Here is a 20,774-nt window from a genome sequence, read left to right as displayed (position 1 = left end):
ATGGGAAGCCTCAAAGGAATCCTGTAAACAACTGGTTATAATGTTCCCCTAAGATCTCTCCTGATCTTCCACTGATGTTCCATTGGACAATTGGGAAAACCCAGAAGAATGCAATGCAGCTGAGCACAATGCATTTAGTGTTACTTGTGAGAATTTACAAAACCAAAAGGTGATAAAGATCAGTTAATGAGCTATTTGATAACCAAAGAAATAGGTGCAAATGCAAATGCAATCACAATGTTGGCTGCTCTAGTCTCAAATGCATTCCTAAAATGGAAATAAAAGGGTCTATTTTATTACTTTCACTATGTGGGTGGTTAACTGGCAGAGTAGATCAGCCACTCATTACAGAATGAATGCTGGGTGGGTTTCATTACGGATGGCAATCTGTTCTGGTGATTCAATCCCACTTGCTTTTTAATATGATTGATCATCTGAATCGCTTTTGACTAATATTAGTTGTAACCTGGGTGGCTTCTGTAAACGGTGAGGCTGGGGAAGGAGGATGGAGGAGAAGGAATTTAAATGGGGGTGATTTCAATGCTCCGCAGCAGCATCTTTATCTTTTCAATAGGATCCCCACCCTGAAACCAGCCTGCTTAACAGGGTTTGCTTGCTCTCGGGCGAGGAAGGCTCTGGGGGATACTGCACTAGTTGGTGAAGAACCTGATACTGCATTAGTGGGATCCACACTCTTCTAGAACATTCAACCTGGGGAACAGGAGTCTGGGTGAGGTGGGTGGAAGAGGGCATCTAATGACTAGGTTTAGCTCAGAGGCAGGATACAAAGGATTGATGTTTTAGTGAGTGGAAGGTTGTTTCTGGTGGAGTTTTGCAGGGTCTGGCACCAGGTTACTTGCTTTTGTGGAATATATATGGGATATAGACTCAAATGTAGGGGGTATGATTAATACATTTGCAGGTAATACAAAAATTGCCTGTGTGGTTGATAATGTAGAAGAAAGTTATAGATTACAATAGATTACAATAGGATACCATTGGGCTAGTCAGGAAGGCAGAAAAATGGCAAATAAAAGTCCTATGGCCTATGTTCTCTAAATAGAGTTCAGTCCAGAAAAGTGCGAGTTAATGCATTTGGGAAAGGCTCTATAGTCAAGGGAATACACAATAAATGGTAGGATAGTAGTTAACTGAAGGAGCTTAGAGTTCATGTCCACAGACCTCTGAAGGTAGCTGGACATATCGATAAAGTGGTTAAGAAGGCAAATGGTAACTTGCCTTCATTGCCCGAGACATAGACAATGAGGGCTGAGAGGTTATACTGGAACTGTATAAATCACCAGTGAAACCAGTGCTGGAGAACTGTTTGCCATTCTGGGTAGCATACTGTGTGAAATACATGATTGCACTAGACAGGATACATAGTGGATTTATGAGGATGTCGCCTGGATTGGAGAACTTTATTAATGAGGAAAGATTGAATAGGCTAATATCATTTTCTTTGGAACAGAGGAGACTGAGAGGAGATTTAATTGAAGTGTATAAAATTAAGAGGGATCTAGATAGAGTGGATCGTCAGATCTGAATACAATTCTTAATTTAAAGTGGCATATTAATTGCTAACCAATACCAATACAGCACAATGTTGCTGTTTACTGTGACCTTAGTAATTACTGGGGTGTTAAAAAAAAACCTAAAAACAAGATTATGTGGGCATGCAGCTTTTTTACTTAAAACCCTCATTGTATTTTGTCAATCAAGCGTTGAACATTTTCTTCTGACAAACCATTTGAAGTTTATTATGCTAATATGCAGCATATCAGGAACCATTTATTATAAATAATTATAGCATTGGTTTGGATGCTTTGAACATTTCCAATCTATAGAATACTTTTATTAAAATAATGGGGGGGATTTTCTGGCCACGCTCATCCCAAAACCGGAAAATCCCGCCCGAGATCAACGGACCTCTACATGGTCCGCGTCCGCCCCCCCCCCCTCCCCCCGCCTGCTACAATTCCTGTGACGGGCGGGATGGTAAAATTCCCCCCAGTGTCTATAGCAGCAAAATGCACTCCGTGTTACTCACTGTAAAATCTAATGATTGTTTGATTTCTGCCTGGCTATTGTCAGAGATAATGAGCCGTAATTTGCTGGGTTAGGTTAGGTGGATTAGCCATAGTAAAACCTTACCCCCAACCCCTTTCCAACCCACTCCCTTCTCTACACATCTTTGGACACTATGAGGCAATTTAACATGGCCAGTCCACCTTACCTGCACATCTTTGGAGTAATATTTGAGTTAATTATTTTCCTTGATCTTTCAGTCATGGGCACATGAGTATTGGAGCAGGAGGTTGGTGTTTGATTCAAACCTTAATTGTAGATGAAAATACGATTCAATTTGATTAACTGAAACTCTCCTGCATCTTCCAGTATTAAATATGCAATCGCTGAAGAGCTTTGATTAGTGATTAAGGTCGGAATGTTATGGCCATTCACGCCAGCAGGATTTTCCCATCCCGCTGTAATGAACTGAGATTTTCTGGGCGCCAAATTTTCCGAATTCGATGCAGCGGCAGCATGGTGTGAATAGCCGGTATGATTGCACCCGAAGCCTCTGTCACCAATGTTATTATTGCCGAACAACATGTTTAGGGGTGCCCTTTCCTGTCATCATAATGATTTTTAAAATACCAAAAGTGTAAGAATGAAGGACATTTCCAGACTTATTAGACTTGAGACTATCCATTTTCTTTATGTCAGCGCACTGTTAGCAGTTGTTTTTGGAGTCACTGAAATTAAATTCCTTGACCAATCTGTCCAACTGATGCATAGAAATGTGACAAATAATGCAGAATGGCGGAGAAAGAGTAACTTATAGATAAAACTAAAATACTTGGCTCATACCCAAATTGGTGCATGAACACGGGCACAACGACAGTTGTGCAGAAACAAATGTGTGGAAGGACCACAAAGATTTAGTCTGTATGCATCATCAGGACGCACTCAGCATTCTGGGTGTGCCTGTCGTGTATCAGGAGGCTGGATATCAGGTTTGAAGAGATCGAAGGTTGACCACTTGGGTCATTACCTCTGGAGCACAGTGAGTCTGGGAGATGGGGCAATAGTTGACCCACAGAACCCATGTGGAGTTAGAAGTAATACTCTAGCTCTCAGACTCCCATTTTCCTCTTCTTGTCACCATATTGGCAAATATATGCACCGAGGACAATTGGCAATAGTTCTGTAATGTGTGTGAGTTACAAAGTTTTAACGTGTGGAAGGAAGGATTTCATGAGGCTGAAAAACTCCATTAAGTTATGCAAACCCACACCATTAAAAAGAAGAAAACTATTAAATCTTACACCAGTAAATATTTTACTAGCCAGCATTTGTGTCCGCATTAGAATAAGAATCCACAGGGTAGATCACTACAGCACAGGACTGGACTTCAAAACTTCATGAAATATTACCAGGAGACAGTTAACCATAAATCTGAAATTGATAGCCCATGACTAATAAAAATCACTTTTTCCATAGGTACTTGCTTAATTGAAGTTGAACGTATTGTTCACCGCTTGTGATCTGAACAGATTGGTTCAATCAAGTCAGAGCAATAGGATTTGCTTCATCTGTCTGTGTTTCCCAGGCTCTTAGAAGTCATCAAAAAGGATTGTTTTGCATTTCAGACTTTGGTTTTCTTTTAGAACTGACAAACAGAGCGTGTAGGAATCTGAATGACAATTCTATTGCCCATAAAGTACAAATGCTTAAACGTACTTTTCATAGAAGAAAACATAAGCGCTGGAACGTTACTGCCTCGCCCGCCACGGAATCGGAACGGACGAGGGGCCGACAACGGAAATGTCCGTTGACCTCGGGCAGGAATTTCCGGTCTCGCTCGTGCGAGGCCATAAAATCCCACCTAAGGTTATTTCTGTGCCTGTAACAAAATTGCCACATAGAACAGTTAGTGTGGAATGTATACTGGCAACCACTGCTTCCCCTGCTGACAAATGTATCTGAACAAAGAACAGTACAGCACAGGAACAGGCTCTTCGGCCCTCCAAGCCTGCGCTGATCATGACACCAGCCTAAGCTAAAACTGTATGCACTTACAGAGTTCATATCCTTCCATTCCCATCTTATTCATGTATTCATCTAGATGCCCCTTAAATGCCGCTATCGTACCTGCTCCCACCACCTCCCCAGAAAGCACATTCCAGACATTCACCACCCTCTGTGTAAAAAACATGTCTCACACATCTCCTCTAAACTTTTCTCCATGCACCTTAAACCTATGTCCCCTAGTACCTGATTTTTCTGTCCTAGGAAAGAGCATCTGACTATCCACTTTGTCCACGCCTCTCATAATCTTGTAAACTTCTATCAGGTCACCCCTCAACCCCCGTTGTTCCAATGAGAACAAACCAAGTTTATCCAACCTTTCCTCATAGCTAATACCCTCCAGACCAGGCAACATCCTGGTAAACCTCTTGTGTACCCTCTCCAAAGCATCCACATCCTTCTGGAAGTGTAGCGACCAGAATTGTACACAATATTCCAAATGAGGCCTAACTAAGGTTCTGTACAGCTGCAGCATGACCTGCCAATTTCTGAGCAGTAGATACATGATAATCGACAATGGACAATATTAAAGTTCTAAAAGTAATGATTCTTAAATTCAGATTTGTACAGTTTGCACCTGAACAGAGCCAGGGGTTTGATGTGGGGTACTTTGCTAATACGGTTGGAAAGGTTTTAAACTAGCTTGGCAAGGGTGTGGGAACCAGGAAATAATATCAGAGAGGAATACCAAGGTGCACAGGACATTGGGAAAGGTAATTCACATTAGAGCAGGGAATAGGTGAGGTCAGAGGAGAGGAGAAAGTAATGGAGTGTAAGTCAGGATTACTGTGCGTGTATGTGAATGTATGGAGTGTAATAAATAATATTGATGAGTTATAGGCACAGATTGCCAAATGGCGATATGAAGTTGTGGCATATACAATATATATATGTTAACTCAAGAAGAGCAGGACCGGGTGTTAAATGTCCCGGGTATAGGTGTTCTGGAAAGATAGGAAAGGCAGAAAAGGAGGAAGGGTGATAGTATTAAGAAGGGCATTGCAGTGCTGGAGAAAAAGAATGGCCTGGAGGGGAAAGGACAGAATCTATATAGAATCATAGAAACCCTACAGTGCAGAAAGAGGCCATTTGGCCCATCGAGTCTGCACCAACCACAATCCCACCCAGGCCCTACCCCCATATCCCTACATATTTACCCGCTAATCCTGCTAACTTACACATCTCAGGACACTAAGGGGCAATTTTAGCATGGCCAATCAACCTAACCCGCGCATCTTTGGACTGTGGGAGGAAACTGGAGCACCCGGAGGAAACCCACGCAGACATGAGGAGAATGTGCAAACTCCACACAGACAGTGACCCAAGCCGGAAATCGAACCCAGGTCCCTGGAGCTGTGAAGCAGCAGTGCTAACCACTGTGCTACCATGCCGCCCATATGGCTGGAGTTAAGAAACAAAATAGGTGCATTACATTTCTTGTTGTATTCCATAGGCCATCAACTAGTGGGAAGGATGTAGAGGAATAAATCTGCAAAACGTTCCAAAAAGGTGCAAAAATTACAGAGTACTTAGTATAGGGGACTACAATTATCCAAATATAGACTGGGATATCATTGATGTAAGGGCAGAGAGGGCCTAGGTGAAATGCTTTTTCGGAGAGTCAGTGCAAACTAGGTGGACCAAATGGCCCATCTGCACTGTAGGGATTCTATGGTTCTCCTGCCCCTCAGACACCCAGGACTTGGTTCCACTCAGAGCGCTTCTAGCCATTGTGGCACTGCTTCCAGCCATGTTGGAAAGCTGTTGGCCAATATGATTAGCTGACGCTCTCACAGCCGGAACTTCCTTCCAAGGGTGGATAGAAGTCCCGCACAACGCCAATCAATGTTCAAGTGAGCATTAAATGGCAGTGGGAGTTAGAGAGTTGACGATTGCACTTTAGGCGCCGACTCTCAGGATGGCAAATGCTGAACACTCACTATCCTTAAAATTCTACCCCATGTTTTATTCAACAAATGATTTCTCTCCGTGCAAATTACTTCTCACTCAATTAGAACAGTAATAGATGTCCAGGAATCCGCAATGAAGATTCAGTTGTTTGGTTACTTAAATTACATTTCCTAATTTGATGCATCTCAAAATTCCCTTGTACCTATAAAGAAGTTAATCTTATGCGCCTTATGCTTCCCTCTCTCTTGCTGTGCCTGTGCTCCTGGACATTTTCTATTTGTTCTACCGCAGTCTACATTGTCCATATTGAGCATGATTGTTATCTTCTAAGCTTTTACTTTAGGGGGTAATATTAAGTTAACCTGCTCAGCAGTGAACTAACGGAAATAGATGGCTGCCCAGCTATATCTTGCCTGATTTAATTTTCAGTTGAGGTCAATGAAAAGTAAAATTGGGCAATCAATACGATCCTGTCAAGACTGCCAGGATTAAAAGTGACAATTATGTTATTCTTTTAGATGCTATCCTCTATCAAACCTCAATTTCTGATTGTCTGCAACAACTATGAATTCCTTTATTCAAAAGTCAAGGACCTTGTACACAGCTCACTACACATTCAGTAAAACCTATTTTTTGTCTTTTCCCCTTGTCCAAATTTTTATGTTTTTATGCCAAATTCTTTTATCATTTTATGCATCCATTTCTAATCTTTTACCCTTCCATCCTTTCTTCCACCTGTCTGTTTACTCTGTCCTGGGGCCACTTGTTACTTGCAGGAACTCACTTTACTGCTACATTTTTAAATGCAGCCAGAATGGATGATTGTTCTGGAATGAACTTTCCAATTTTTCCACTCAAAGATTGCCTGCAACTGTTACATGCCTTTTTGAGGGGGGTAAAAAAGCTATGAAAATGTTCCAAGTGCTGGATCCAAACTTCAGCTTCAAATAGAGTTTGCGTCAGATTCACTTTACAATCCTCTGTTTTCTTTGTTGATGAAAGGTATTGGTTAACAATGTTTGAGTCATGGCTCTATGCTCTAGTCTTTATTTAACCAAATTTACTGGATTGCAGGGGGTGAACTTATCCACTATTTTCAGCATGTTTCCTGTGCGTAAATGGGCTAATAACTTCTTTGTGGCAAAAAAATTGAGAATAAGTTGTTCCAGTATAAAATTGCTTCCATTTCCCTCATGTTGTTTGGCCTTTTCTGCAATGGTCCCAAGTGGCCTCCGTTGCATCTGTTAGAATAAGTGTTGCAACTCCAAGTTTCCTGATTTTGCACCTGCAATTCACTCATCGTGGATTTTATGAAGGATGAGGAAGGTGCAGCAGCTGCCAGTATTATCTGGGACTGGCAGAGTTGAGGAGTTTCTGAGCCTGGAAAGTATCAAGAGTGATTTCTGCAGCTGGGTGAACATTTTTTGATGTGATTCTTTTTTTAACCATATACAACTTTTGTGCTATTTTTGACAGCCAGACCACCGAGGGTATTCAACCCTGATCGCACATTAGCCAGTCCTTCTCAGGAGTCAGCATTCCCAATGGCATACACACGTGTGTCCATATGGATGATGAGGAAGAGCAGCATTGGTTGGAAGCAATAGATTTGAAGTAACATTTAAAGCAAATACAACCCACTACCTATTAATCCCCTCCCCCAACCCCAGTAGAATAAATGAGTCACACAGAGAAGATGTATGCAAGACAAGTGTGCTTCACCAAAGAGGTAATTGAGAGCACTGCTGCTTACTGCATGAGTAAAAGCAAAATACTGTGAATGCTGGAAACCTCAAGTAAAAACAAAAAATGCTGGAAAAACTCAGCAGGTCTGGCAGCATCCATGGAGAGAGAAACAATAAATGTGTTGAGTCCATATGACTTGTACTCAAAATGTTAATGCTGTTTTTAGTTTAACAATGTATTTTCTTTTTGCTCTTGCATTATTAGTTTTATGGTCCCTCAAGGTTGGATTCATAGCCCCTTCTCTTTCTGCCGCTTGTCAACCTCATCTAAACCAATGGACCCTTAAGAAATGTAATAATGATGTCCACATAAAACCTTCCAACGACGTGATGTTAGTTCCTGTCAAATGCCTACCAGGCCAAGACCAGGAGTCTCCTCTTGTGCAGGCATTGGAATGAGTTGAAATGATGCAGCCCCATTGTCACTATCACAAGCACAGTCTTAACTGGGCTAATGGTCTGAATTAGAGCAAGCCAAATATCCCCAATTAAGTCCATGGAGAGTTCTGATCAGAGCTGGGGTGCTCTTCAGGGAATGCAGTCTTTGCTGTCACTATAAAAGAATAATTGCCCATAAGAGTTCCTCATGAAATGCTGTTCTGTGCAAATTTCTTGGACTACTACACTCACCTTGTTCTTCGGGTCAGGCCATAACTCCTTCAGACATCACAGATGTAGTTTGTGGATTTCTTCGACCTATTCGCTAAGTACAACCAAATAAGAAGTGACTGTCTCCACTGCTTGCACATGAAGTCTATGCTCCCGAATAATAGATCTTTTACAGAGCGGACTGTCCGCAGCACAGTGGAGTCATTGCTGTGTCTTCTACTGTATCTTCATCAATCTCTTCCAGCTCATTCCACTCAGTGATTTCACACTTTGATAGTCTCACCAGTCACTGTTGTAATATAGGAAATGTGGCATCCAACTGTGCACAACAAGCTCCCACAAACAGCAATGTGATAATGACCAGATATTTTGCTTTTGAGATGTTGATAGAGGGATAAATGTTGGCCAGGACACTGAGGATAGCTCCTCTGCTTTTCTTCAAAGTAGCATGATGGGAACTTTCAAGTCCACCTGAGAGAACAGGCAGGACCTCAGTTTACCAAATCATCTGAAAGACAACACCTCCAACAGTGCAGCACTCCTTTAGTGTTGTCAAAATTATTTTTTGTTCTTACGTCCTCTAGAGTGGGACTTGAACCACAACCTTTTGACTCGAGGTGAGAGTGAGCCACAGCTGACAGCAAACTCCATTGTAAACCTGAACCTGACAATTCATCTCCATCTCCCACACATTCCTTAGGATGCCCAGGAGCTCCAGAGCTTCCTCCACATCTCTATTCACAGGATGACATGTTCCATTCCTTCACCCATGCCACTTCTTTGTTTTTTGATTGCAAGCGTGCTCCTTCTTCACAAAGTACAACCAGATATTGACAGGCAGCTGGCACAGTTATAGTAATACTTTCACCCATCTGTATGTGGACATTCAATTCTAATCATTCTCTCAGGTGCAGGCAATGAGGCAACCTCTTCCACTTTCACTCAAACACTGCAGGAAATTTGATATGAAAGAGTGGAATGATGGGATGTTTGACCATAAATGGCTGGGGAGCTGGGAGTGTTTTGGCAAACATGCATTGTGCTTGTTAACAGTCTCATTCATCCCTACTTATTTACACTGCAATGGTGTGGAATTGAGTCAAGCTTCCATTTAGATGGATACTTCTAGTTTCACTTTAAGAAATAATGAACATAGTGTGCTCTTGGCTCTTTAAGCTGCAGGATGTTCTGCATTTTCTTTCTTTGAATGGCAGGGAACCATTCACAAACAAGATTTCCACTCTAAACCAGGCCTGTATATGATGTTAGCTCCCACCCCTTGCAAAGGAACATGGAGGGGAGGGGGAGTGCGGGATCATCTAAGCAGGTGAAATTCCTACCTGCTGCTATTTTGCTGATTGGTACAAAGAATCCAGGCTTTGCTCTTGTTTCAAATGCATTTAAGTGTATGATTTGATCTTAGCACTGCTGCCTCACAGTGCCAGGGACCCGGGTGACTGTGTGGGGTCTGCACGTTCTCCCCGTGTCTGCGTGGGTTTCCTCCAGGTACTCTGGTTTTCTCCTGCTGTCCAAAGATGTGCAGGTTAGGTGGACTGGCCATGCTAAATCATCCCTTAGTGTCCCGGGCATCTAGGTTAGGTGGGATTATGGGGATAGGGCGGGTTGGGGGTGTGGGTGGGGTCTGGACATGTGGACCTGGGTAAGATGCTCTTTCAGAGACTCATTGAATGGGCCAAATGGCTTCCTTCTGCACTATAGGGAGTGTATGTTGATTGGACCAATGAGCACATGACAAGTAAGTGTTATTATGTTAACTAGCGTATCATGGGAAATGACTCCGCAACTGCAGCATTATTTATAGCCAATTCCATTAACTTATATGGCTGTCAAGTCTGGAATAATTAAGTGATTTAGATCAATTTTTAGGTATGCATTAATCTATCTGTGCTCAGATACTCTGCTTGGTTGGATAGCGTGTCATGTTTTATTTATAGCTGCCATGCTTCATTAGGTTTACATAAACGCAAAGAAGTACTGCAATATGGGAGTTTAGTTGATTTATTTTCTCCAGATTTATCTATTGATAATATTCAATGTTAATTACTACATTTGTTTTATGTCCAGCTCCCCCTAGATTCACAATTAAACCAAAGGACCAGGAAGTCATTGAGGGGCGTACTGTAGATTTTGACTGTTCAGCTGAAGGTAATCCAATTCCAGTCATCGCTTGGACCAAAGCAGGTATTTTACACAAAGTGGACTTTCATCATCATAGTATATTATATAAGGATTGTATCATAATTGATTCATAAGGACATTTTACATTTAAATTTCAGGCAGCATCATTGCAAATTAACAAGCTGTCTGCAAGTGATTTCAAGGATAATATTGTTCTAATCAAATACTTACTTCATGGGGAACTGCTACCCTTCATAAATTTTAATGTTCAACATATCAAAGCTTCCTTCTCTTAAGGTTTTGATCACCATTCACAGTTTCTTTTAACATAAAGGACGGAATCATCCCCTCCCACCCGAAGTTCCATGGCAGGGTGAGAAAGCCGGAGTAATTCACAATGCAGAGCGAGGCAAGCTTTTATGCGCAATTATGCACTACCCGCCTTATGAGTCACGCATGTGCGCAATTCGTATCAAGACTCATGGCGAGGATGGCGGGAAGTCGAGTGCCTCTCTGTCATGTCTGGGCACCCTATTTAAAAGGCACCTGGTCAGCCCTTCACTAACTGGAAGAAGGTAAGGATGAGTCGCAGAAGGCAGCAAGCCATAGCTCTCCACTTCAGCAACCCATCCCTGGAGCATCTCCTGGAGACATTTCAGCAAAGTCCTCTTCCCCAAGGATGGCTACAAGGGGCCATCCCAGCTAACCACTGTGGCCAGGGAGGAGATAGCCATGGCAGTCAATACCCATGAGGTGCAGAGGAGAACCGCCGTTCAGTGCAGGTAAAGAGTCATGGTAAATGAACCTTGTACTCTTCCAGTATACCTCACCTCATCGATGTTTGTCTCATAGGACCGGATGCCACTGGCAAGGCCAACATTTCTCTTGCTCACCCCTAAATGGCCTTGACAACATGAAGGGCTGCAGCCCATGTGATGTGCTATTTGGGAGGGTACTGCAGCGTTTTCACCCAGCCACAGTGAAGGCACAGGGCAACTGCAAAGACTGCTGATTCCATGTGCCAGCTATGCTCCTGCTTCTAGCAGGTAGACCTCGTAGGTTTGGAGAGTGCTGTTCCAAGAGCTTGGTGACTTGCTGCAGTGCATCTTCTACATGGTGTACACAGCTGCTGCTGTGCACAGGTGGTGGCAGAACTGAATATTGAGGGTGCTGGATAGCATGTCAATCAGCTGTCTGCTTTGAGCCTGAGTGTACTGGGAGCTGCACTCATCCAGGCATCTGGGCACTATTCCATATCACTCCTCACTTGTGCCATGCGTCTGGTGGTCAGGTTTTGGGGAGTCATGAGATCAATTAATAGCCACAGAATTAGGACCTTTCATCATACGTGCTCACAATCCATCGATCTGGCTTCATGCAGGAGAAGGTGGCCCACCACAGGAGAAAGAGGAAGAAAGCGGGAGGGAGGATACCTAAGCCTCCTCTCACAATTTGAACAGCAGACTGCCAAGCTGGCAGGGAAGGACCATGACCATACCTGTACCACCAGCAAGGTTGATGCCCTCAACTGTCTAGTAAGGGAGCATATATAATCAAGACAACCTGAGAAAATCAAGGTGATTGATGAATGCCAAGTTTGAGCCGAGGCTGTCACTCATTCTCTCTCTCCATTCCATGTGCCAGCGGGAAGCAAGTGAGGCCAACCCTCGCCTGAAGTCAGCCCCAATCTACAGGAAACCTCGAAGAGGATGACTTATCACCTGTAGAGCCATTGTATCATTCACCTGCAGCAACCAGCGGCCCAGAGGCACACACCTTGATGGCTCATAGATCACCTCACGGACACTTGTCCACAGCAGGAGGAGAAAGTGACAGCCAAGATCTCTGGTACCTGGAGACCTACTCGGAGGACTCCTAAGTCTGAGTCACACTTCCTGCTGCCTCGGCAAAGCAGCCAGCATAATTAAGGACCCCACGCACCCCGGACATTTTCTCTTCCACCTTTTTCCGTCGGGAAAAAGATACAAAAGTCTGAGGTCGCGTACCAACCGACTCAAGAACAGCTTCTTCCCTGCTGCTGTCAGACTTTTGAATGGATTTACCTTGCATTAAGTTGATCTTTCTCTACACCCTAATTATGACTGTAACACTACATTCTGCATTCTCTCGTTTCCTTCTCAATGAACGGTATGCTTTGTCTGTGTAGTGCGCAAGAAACAATACTTTTCACTGTATGTTAATACATGTGACAATAACAAATCGAAACAAAAATCAAATCAAATCAAATCTTCCCTGCAACAATCAGACTTTCGAAAGGGCCTATCATATATTAAGCCACTATATTATTTCTCTACACCCTAGCCATGACTATAACACTATACTCTGCACCCTCTCCTTTTCTTCTTCCCTATGACCAGTATGTTTTGTTTGTATAGCATGCAAGAAACAATACTTTTTGCTCTATCCCAATACATGTGACAATAATAAATCAAATCAAATCAAATCAACACTTCCTTTGATCTACTACTGCTCCTAATTCATGTTTGTATGTTCATTCCATTTCCCTCATAATAAATGCCAACATTTCATTTGGCTTTCTAATTACTTGCTGCAGCCGCATACCAACTTCTTGTGATTCATGTACCATGACACCCGGATCCCTCTCTACTGTAGCATTTTGCAACCTTTCTCCATTTATATTATATACTGCTTTTCTATCTTCTTGCCAAAGTGAACAAGTTCAAATTTTCCCACTTTATACTCCAAGTAGCAAATTTTTCGCCACTCATTTAAACTATCTAAATCCATTTGCAGACGCCGGGGGCGGAATTTTACTGGCACGTCCGCCCGAGCTTCGTACGATCCCGCCTGAGGCCAACAGAGAATGTTGTTTTCCGAGCTTTGCCCGTCCTGATTCCAGGGGTAAAATTCCGGCCCCCATGATCCCTGGACAACTTGTTTTCTACCCTATCTATGTGCCATCAGCAAATTTAGCAGTTTGAATCGTGGCAGGTTGCATATAGGTAAATGCAAAAGGTTGCATATACTTGGTTTGCATTCCCTTGAGTATGGAAGTTTGAAGGATCATCAAATTAGAATGATTAAATGACAAAAGGATTCAAGGATACAGCAAAGCTACTTTCTCCGTTGGGGAGTCTGGAACAAGAGGGTACAATCCTGAAATTAGAGCAAATCTGAAATTTTCTCCCTCAGAAGGCTGTGGCTACTGGGTCAATTCCAGTTTCTATGACTGAGGTACAGATTTATCCTTATTAATTAAGGATATCAAAGGGATATGGAACAATGGCAGGTAAATGGAGTTGTGATCAGCTATGAACTAATTTAATGACAGAATGGATTCAAGAAGCTGAATTGCCTCCTTCTGGCCTTATGTTCCTTTTGTGGAGGGCTGCATGATTTATATCTTTACCACAGATGGAGACAAAGAGGAAGAATTATCTACAGATTGGCCAAATTCTCATTGCTGCAAGGAACAATTAATGGAACATGTGACACTCAAGTCTCAGATAACAACTGGTTCAATTTTATCAATAGGAAAATTTTCACTCCACATCTAACTGGTCATGTCGCCCTAAACAGGAATGCCAAGTCATTGACTTTTTTCTTAATTTATTTTCCACTTTGTGATTATTATGGAGCAAAAGGTCCACAGCATCAATGGAAAAAAGTTTTATATTTACTGCTGTTTTAGCGATTTATTATTTTAACGATATTTTGTTTTGCATTGACTGAAGAAATACTTCCCTACTTTATATTACAGGAGGTCAGCTTCCCAATGACAGAAGACATGCAGTATTACCCACAGGAACTCTGAGAATTGTGGATGTAGCCCTTCATGATCAGGGCCAATATGAATGCCAGGCTATCAGTATCGTACAAGTTAAACTTGTCCCAGTGCATCTAAAAGTACAGCCCAAAGGTATACTTATTTGCATAGGATTTGTTATCTTTGATGTTGTGATCTCTATACAAAGCATAAATAATAGTTTGCATGTGTTCTGAACTCACTTTCAAGTGACGTGAGCGAAATAATCTATTATCAATTCTCTACTGTGTGTTGCAATCTTAAAAGAAAACTACTGATTTTTAATGCAACATATACCATTTTAAGCATTTGTATTGCCAATATCAGGATGTTCCATTATTATAGGTGCCCCACTACAACCTTGAAATTGCAAAGGCAATCTTGTTTAGTTGGAGTATAACTGAGGAAACTGTGCTCAAGGGTCTGCACACCAGATTTCAATGCGCACAATGTTTTTTGTTCTATCCTTTACTGACATGTTTAAATGATTGTAAAATTAAAAGTATTGCAAATCAGGTGTACTGAGTTCCACAGCTCCTCAGAGAGGTCTTCATAGGACTGGTGTGAATTGCACATACAGTGTAGTGTGGGGTGGGAGGTGGTGTCAGAGGGCTGGACTTGATGCCTGTTGACCTCTGCCATGATGCTTTATTCTCCTTCGCTGGAAACACTGTTGTGACAAATTCTCCTCCATTATAATACCATGCAGCAATGTGCCAGGGGGGAAATCTATCCCTTGTCCAAAGCCAATGGGAGGTTAGCCTGATGTGGAGATGCCGACATTGGACTGGGGTGGGCACATTAAGAAGTCTCACAACACAAGGTTTAAGTCCAACAGGTTTGTTTGGATTCACGAGCTTTCAGAGCACTGGTTGGAATGCCATTTTTCACATTCCAATCTATAATTATCTTGCAATTGTGTCTTTGCCTATATATGCCATGTTTGTGAACCTACCTCCACTCATCTGATGAAGGAGCCGCGCTCCGAAAGCCCGTGATTCCAAATAAACCTATTGGACTTTAACCTGGTGTTGTGAGACTTCTTAATGGGAGGTTAACAAGAGCAGACAGCATGATTCACGCATGATTTTGCATCAGCAGTCCGGCAGATGTTATCTGACAGAATCGGCTGAATGCCATTTCAATGAAATTCCATTGAAATGGCATTCAGACGATTTTGTCAGATAACAGTCACTGGCCCCCAGGATATCCATTAGGATTGGAAGAATTCCCAACGCAGCAAATATGGGAGGGGGATGTTTGCTGGTTCTTGTGGCAGAATGGCAAAGTAAGAATAGAGATCTATGCTTTCATTGTCAGTAAAAAGAAACTTGGAAGTTTTTTTTTAACGTATCCAACCAGGGGTTCTCTGGTTTTCTGATAGGAGATGGTTAAATTCCAACAGGGTCTGCTGCACAAAACTGTGAATCAGTGCACAACTGAATCTTAGCTCCAAGGTTAAGGGAAGTAAAAATGTTGCAACTACCTTTCCAGTGGCAGCCATCACTTTTAAGTTTAAGTAAGCTTAATTTATATTCCTGTATTTATGTGCTACGAAAGGGTTAAAAACCTTAGTTTAGCTTAATTTTTAATTAATTTACGGGATATGGGTTTCACTGGTCAGACAAGCATATATTGCCCATCCCTAGTTGCCCTTCAGAAGGTGATGGTGAGCTGTCCTCTTGAACCACTGCAGTCCATGATGTGTAAGTACACCCACACTGCTGTTAGGGAGGGAATTCCAGGATTTTGACCCAGTGAAAGTGAAGGAACGCTGATATATTTCCAAGTCAGGATGGTGAGCGACTTGGAGGGGAACATCCAGGTCGTGGTGTTCCCAGGTATCTGCCGCTCTTGTTCTTTTAGATAGCAGTGGTCGTGGGCTTGGAAAGTACTGTCTGAGGAACATTGGTAATATCCTGCAGTATATCTTGGAGATGGTACACACAGCTGCCACTGTTCATCAGTGGTGGAGTGACTGAATGTTTGTAGAAGGTGTGGCAATCAAGCAGGCTACTGTATCCTGAATGGTGTCCTCTTGAGTGTTGTTGGAGCTGCAATCATCCAGGCAAGTGGAGAGTATTCCATTACACTTCTGATTTGCACCTCGTAGATGGTGGACAGGTTTTAGGGTCAGGAGGTGTGTTACTAACCACAGGATTCCTAGCCTCTGAATTGCTCTTGTAGCCACAGTATTTATGTTGCTACTGCAGTTTAATTTCTGGTCAATGGTAACCCCCAGGATGTTGATAATGGGGGATTCAGTGATGGAAATGCCATTGAATGTCAAGGGGTGAAGGTTAGATCCTCTCTTGTTGGAAATGGTCATTGCCTGCCAATAGCGTGGTGCAAATGTTACTTGCCACTTGTCAGCCCGAGCTTGGATATTGTCCAGGGTTGCTGCATTTGGACATGAACTGCTTCAGTATCTGAGGAGTCATGAATAGTATTGAACATTATGCAGTTATCAACGAAAATCCCCACCTCTGTCCTTATGATGGAAGGAAGATCATTGGTGAAGCAGCTGAAGATGGTTGGGCCTCGTACACTATCCTGAAGAACTCCTGCAATGATGTCCTGGAGCTGAGATGATTGACCTTCAACCACCACAACCATCTTCCTTTGTTCCAGATATGACTCCAACCAGCGGAAGGTTTTCCCCCTGATTCCCATTGACTCCAGTTTTGCAAGAGTTCCTTGATGCCATATACCGTTCAATGCTGCCCTAATGTCAAGGGCAGTGACTCTCTCTTCACCTCTGGAATTCAGCGCTTTTGTCCATGTTTGATCCAAGGCTGCAATAAGGTCAGGGTTGAGTGACCCCAGCGGAACCCAGACTGACCATCCTTGAGCCAGTTAATAACTTTGCTAATGATGGAGAATGGACTGATGGGGTGATAATTGGTCGGATTGGATTTGTCCCATTTCATATGTAAAGGACATACCTGAGCAATTTTCCACAATGCCAGTTGATACCACTGTTGTCGCTGTACTGGAACAGATTGGCTAGTGGCAAGTTCTAGAGCACAAGCCTTCACTATTATTGCCGGAATATTGCCACTCCCTATTGCCTTTGCAGTATCCAGTGCCTTCAACCATTTCTTGATATCATGTGGAGTGAATCAAATTGGCTGAAGACTGACATCAGTGATGCAGGGACATTTGGAGAGGGCTAATTTGAACAAAGGTGTCCAGTCTCTAGATTTAGTTTCACTTTAAACTTTACCTGCATTGTAATGGGGGTTTTACGATGCAAAAGCAATAATATGGTTTAAAAACTGCACTGTTGCTTAGCAACCAGAGTCTGAAAATCAGAAGCACTCGAGTCAGTTTGGAACCAAGTAACCCGGGGGCACCTTTCTACAGAAACTGCCAGAACAGGCAGGACAATGCAGAAGACAGAAAGCAAATCCCAGAAGCTAATGAACAGAAAGTTTCAGAAATTAGGGAATGGAAAGGTTCCAGAAGGACTATGAAGTTAAAAGAACAAGCTCCTGTTCAGTGAAGCTAAAGCAAGGACAGAAAAAGGGTCCTGAATTAAAGAGATGACTGCATGATGCAGATTTAATGTCAACTAGTGAAAAGTCAGATATCTGTGCTGATCCCAAATTTGGTGACACCTTCATATAACCTGTGAAGCAGTGGTGTTGTGTTGGCATGACTGGGTACCTGAGAGATTGTGTGGAAGCTTAAATGCACAGCGTGTTCCAGGATAGATGAAAGGAGAGGCTGAAATCCTGGATATGGATCCTTGGTGAAGAGAGAAAGTGTTTTTTGGAAGAAGATTCCAAGGCATGTTCTTCAAGAGTAGATTTTGGAAACCCTCATGTGAAAGTCAGAGTTTCAGTGAGAGCAGTTGGCTCACAGCATAACAAATATCTGGGGGGATTTGATGAGAAATCCATAGAAGTTCTATTGGGTGGAATCTGTTACTTGGTTTCAGAATGTGGTGTGCATGACCACAGTTTCCCTATTGGTTTACATGGACTGTGTACTTACTGAAAACATTAGAGTGTAAGATATATTTTGTAACTTGTGTTATCCATGCAAAGCTGTATGGACCTGTAAAGGTATAGCTGCGGTAAAGGAGTAGCGTATTATCGTTAATCTTTTCTTGTTTAATGAATGTTAATCAACAGTCCTGTGACTCTGTTCATCCACATCTCCAAACAAAAAATAAAAGTTAGGAGCTGCAATCCACTTTGGGACCTAACTTGTCCAGTAGTAACATCAGCTGGGATTGTAACAGTTCCATAGGACGCTGCACATAACTGCACCTTCTCTAAAACCAACCCAAATCTCTCACTATAAATTCTGTGGTACTTCCTGCACTACTCTCCAATGCTGCTATACTGTCCCTCTCACAGGACAATCAACATGAGTCTAGGAGTTGGAATCACAGCAGTAATGTTATCCATGCCACTGGGTTTGCCTGTTTGAATGTCATAGACCCAAGGCTATAAGCATTTGTTCGGAAGTTAGAAATTCAAGTGAGGGAATAGCAGACTAGCAGAAGTGAGTAAGGCAAAGGGAAAAGCACCAAAGTTGTCATTGAGGAGGCCTTTGTACTTTACATACAGAGCAACTAAATGCAGAATTCTGGTGAACAACTAGAACATTCAAAGCAATTTGAGACAATTATTTTGGCTTTTTATGGATTTATTTTCATGTCCTGGTTTGATGTCAATAGAATAAAATACTGTATAATTTTATACTAAAAAATATAGTTGATATATTTAAGTTCAACATATCCAGATATTTAAGACATCAATGTTGAGTATGTCAAAGAATATGATGAAGTGAACTGGGTGCAACCTTCCACTGTAACATTCCTACAGTATAAATTGCATTTTAGTTCAAACCATATGATTTATTTCTGAGGACTTGTTGCTCGTAAATACAATAAATCTAGTGAGTCAAGAATGTAATACAACATGAATGGAGATAATGGTCACAAAGACTTGTTCTCAGTGTTTTTTTACAACCTCCATATCAGCTGCACTTTGTACATAATAGCCTCTGCTTAACCGGGAAATATACAAAGTATCCACTATTTAATCGTTCCGTCTGTCTTAGATTATTTTATTTTCCTAAGTATGTTGCAGGATGTTTAAATTATTCCATTTCCACCTCTTTGGGATTTCAAGTCCCCTAAAGATTCAATTGATGACAATTTGACAATCTTATGATTATAGCTCATTAAAAATGAAATCAGTCATATTCTACGTAACAGTACTGCGACTCCAGATCACTTGTGCTTTGGGTTGCTGTCGAATTCCCAAATGGAACGTTTGTTGAATGCTTGGATTTGATTTTGAATTGAGTCATTAATTTTGTTGTCTATTGACAAAAGGCAGATTTGAAAGAATTCCATATGGCATCGTGTTTCATTTCAAATTACTATTATATGAATTGCTGCAATATATTAAACGTCCATAATGGAACCAGTTCTTGTATTTCAAGCAATTGCCCTGACTAACACCAACATTAACAAAAGAAATGTTCTTGATTACTTATTACGAGAGTTGACCTTTTACGTGTTCTTCGTAGAAAAAGTACTTGCCAAAAATGTTTTATGTTTGGCAAAAATAAGCAAGAATAACTGCATGATTCATGTTTTGAGATCTCATTGAAAATAGACGCAATGATGCACTGCATTATTGATTTGAAGTCATACATATGTTTGTAAGCAAATGGGAAAAAATGGCAAGCTAAGGTTTTCATGAAGTTAATACCCCTTTAAATTTGGATTTATATTGGAAGGCGGCAGTGGGGAAAAATAGTTTCTAATAATTAAAATATATGTGGAAGTAGGTAACCTTTTATTGTGTTGCGAAGTATGTGGTGAAATCAGGAAGGTTCCAAATGCTTTATTTATCTGTATCTGGAATTAGAGGAAGAACTTACATATAGGACTTTTCAAAATCTCATGGAATTCAAAAATGTTTTACAGCCAATGAAGTGTTTTAAAGTAGAGTCACTAAATGTAGGAAATGCAACAGACAATTTGCACATGTTCACACTCTCACAAACAGCAATGCTTTAAAATGTATTTATTAGTGCCATAAGTAGGCTTACATTAACATTGCAATGAAGTTACAGTGAAAATCCCCATGTCGCCATATTCTAGCGCCTGTTCAGGTACACAGGGAAAATTAAGTATGGTCAATGCACCTAACCAACACGTCTTTCGGACTATGGGAGCAAACCGGAGGACCCGGAAGAAACCCACGCAAACACAGGGAGCACATGCAGACTCCACACAGACAGTGACCCAAGCCAGGAATTGAACCTGGGTCCCTGGCACTGTGAGGCAGCAGTGCTAACCACTGTGCCACCGTGCTGTTACAAAGGTGGGATTTGTAAAATGTTTTGGGGCTGTCTTTAATTTAGGGTAAATTGAAGACAATCATATGGCCTATTCTTACATCTGTGTGATAACAGGCCTGGGCGATGGCCAATTATCACTAGACTATTAATCCAGAAACTCA

General features: G+C 41.9%; 1 protein-coding gene across 1 annotated transcript in view; it reads left to right on the top strand.

Moving 5' to 3' along the window:
- Positions 1-20,774, top strand: part of LOC144495749 (peroxidasin homolog) — a 420,109-nt gene that overhangs the window by 301,221 nt on the left and 98,114 nt on the right. The window contains exons 11-12 of the mRNA XM_078216142.1: positions 10,443-10,559; positions 14,239-14,397. Coding sequence (XP_078072268.1) covers positions 10,443-10,559; positions 14,239-14,397 — 276 coding nt within the window. The remainder of the gene's footprint in view (positions 1-10,442; positions 10,560-14,238; positions 14,398-20,774) is intronic.

Source organism: Mustelus asterias, chromosome 7, assembly GCF_964213995.1.
Source record: "Mustelus asterias chromosome 7, sMusAst1.hap1.1, whole genome shotgun sequence".
Taxonomy (NCBI): domain Eukaryota; kingdom Metazoa; phylum Chordata; class Chondrichthyes; order Carcharhiniformes; family Triakidae; genus Mustelus; species Mustelus asterias.
This window is presented reverse-complemented; position numbering and strand designations above follow the sequence as displayed.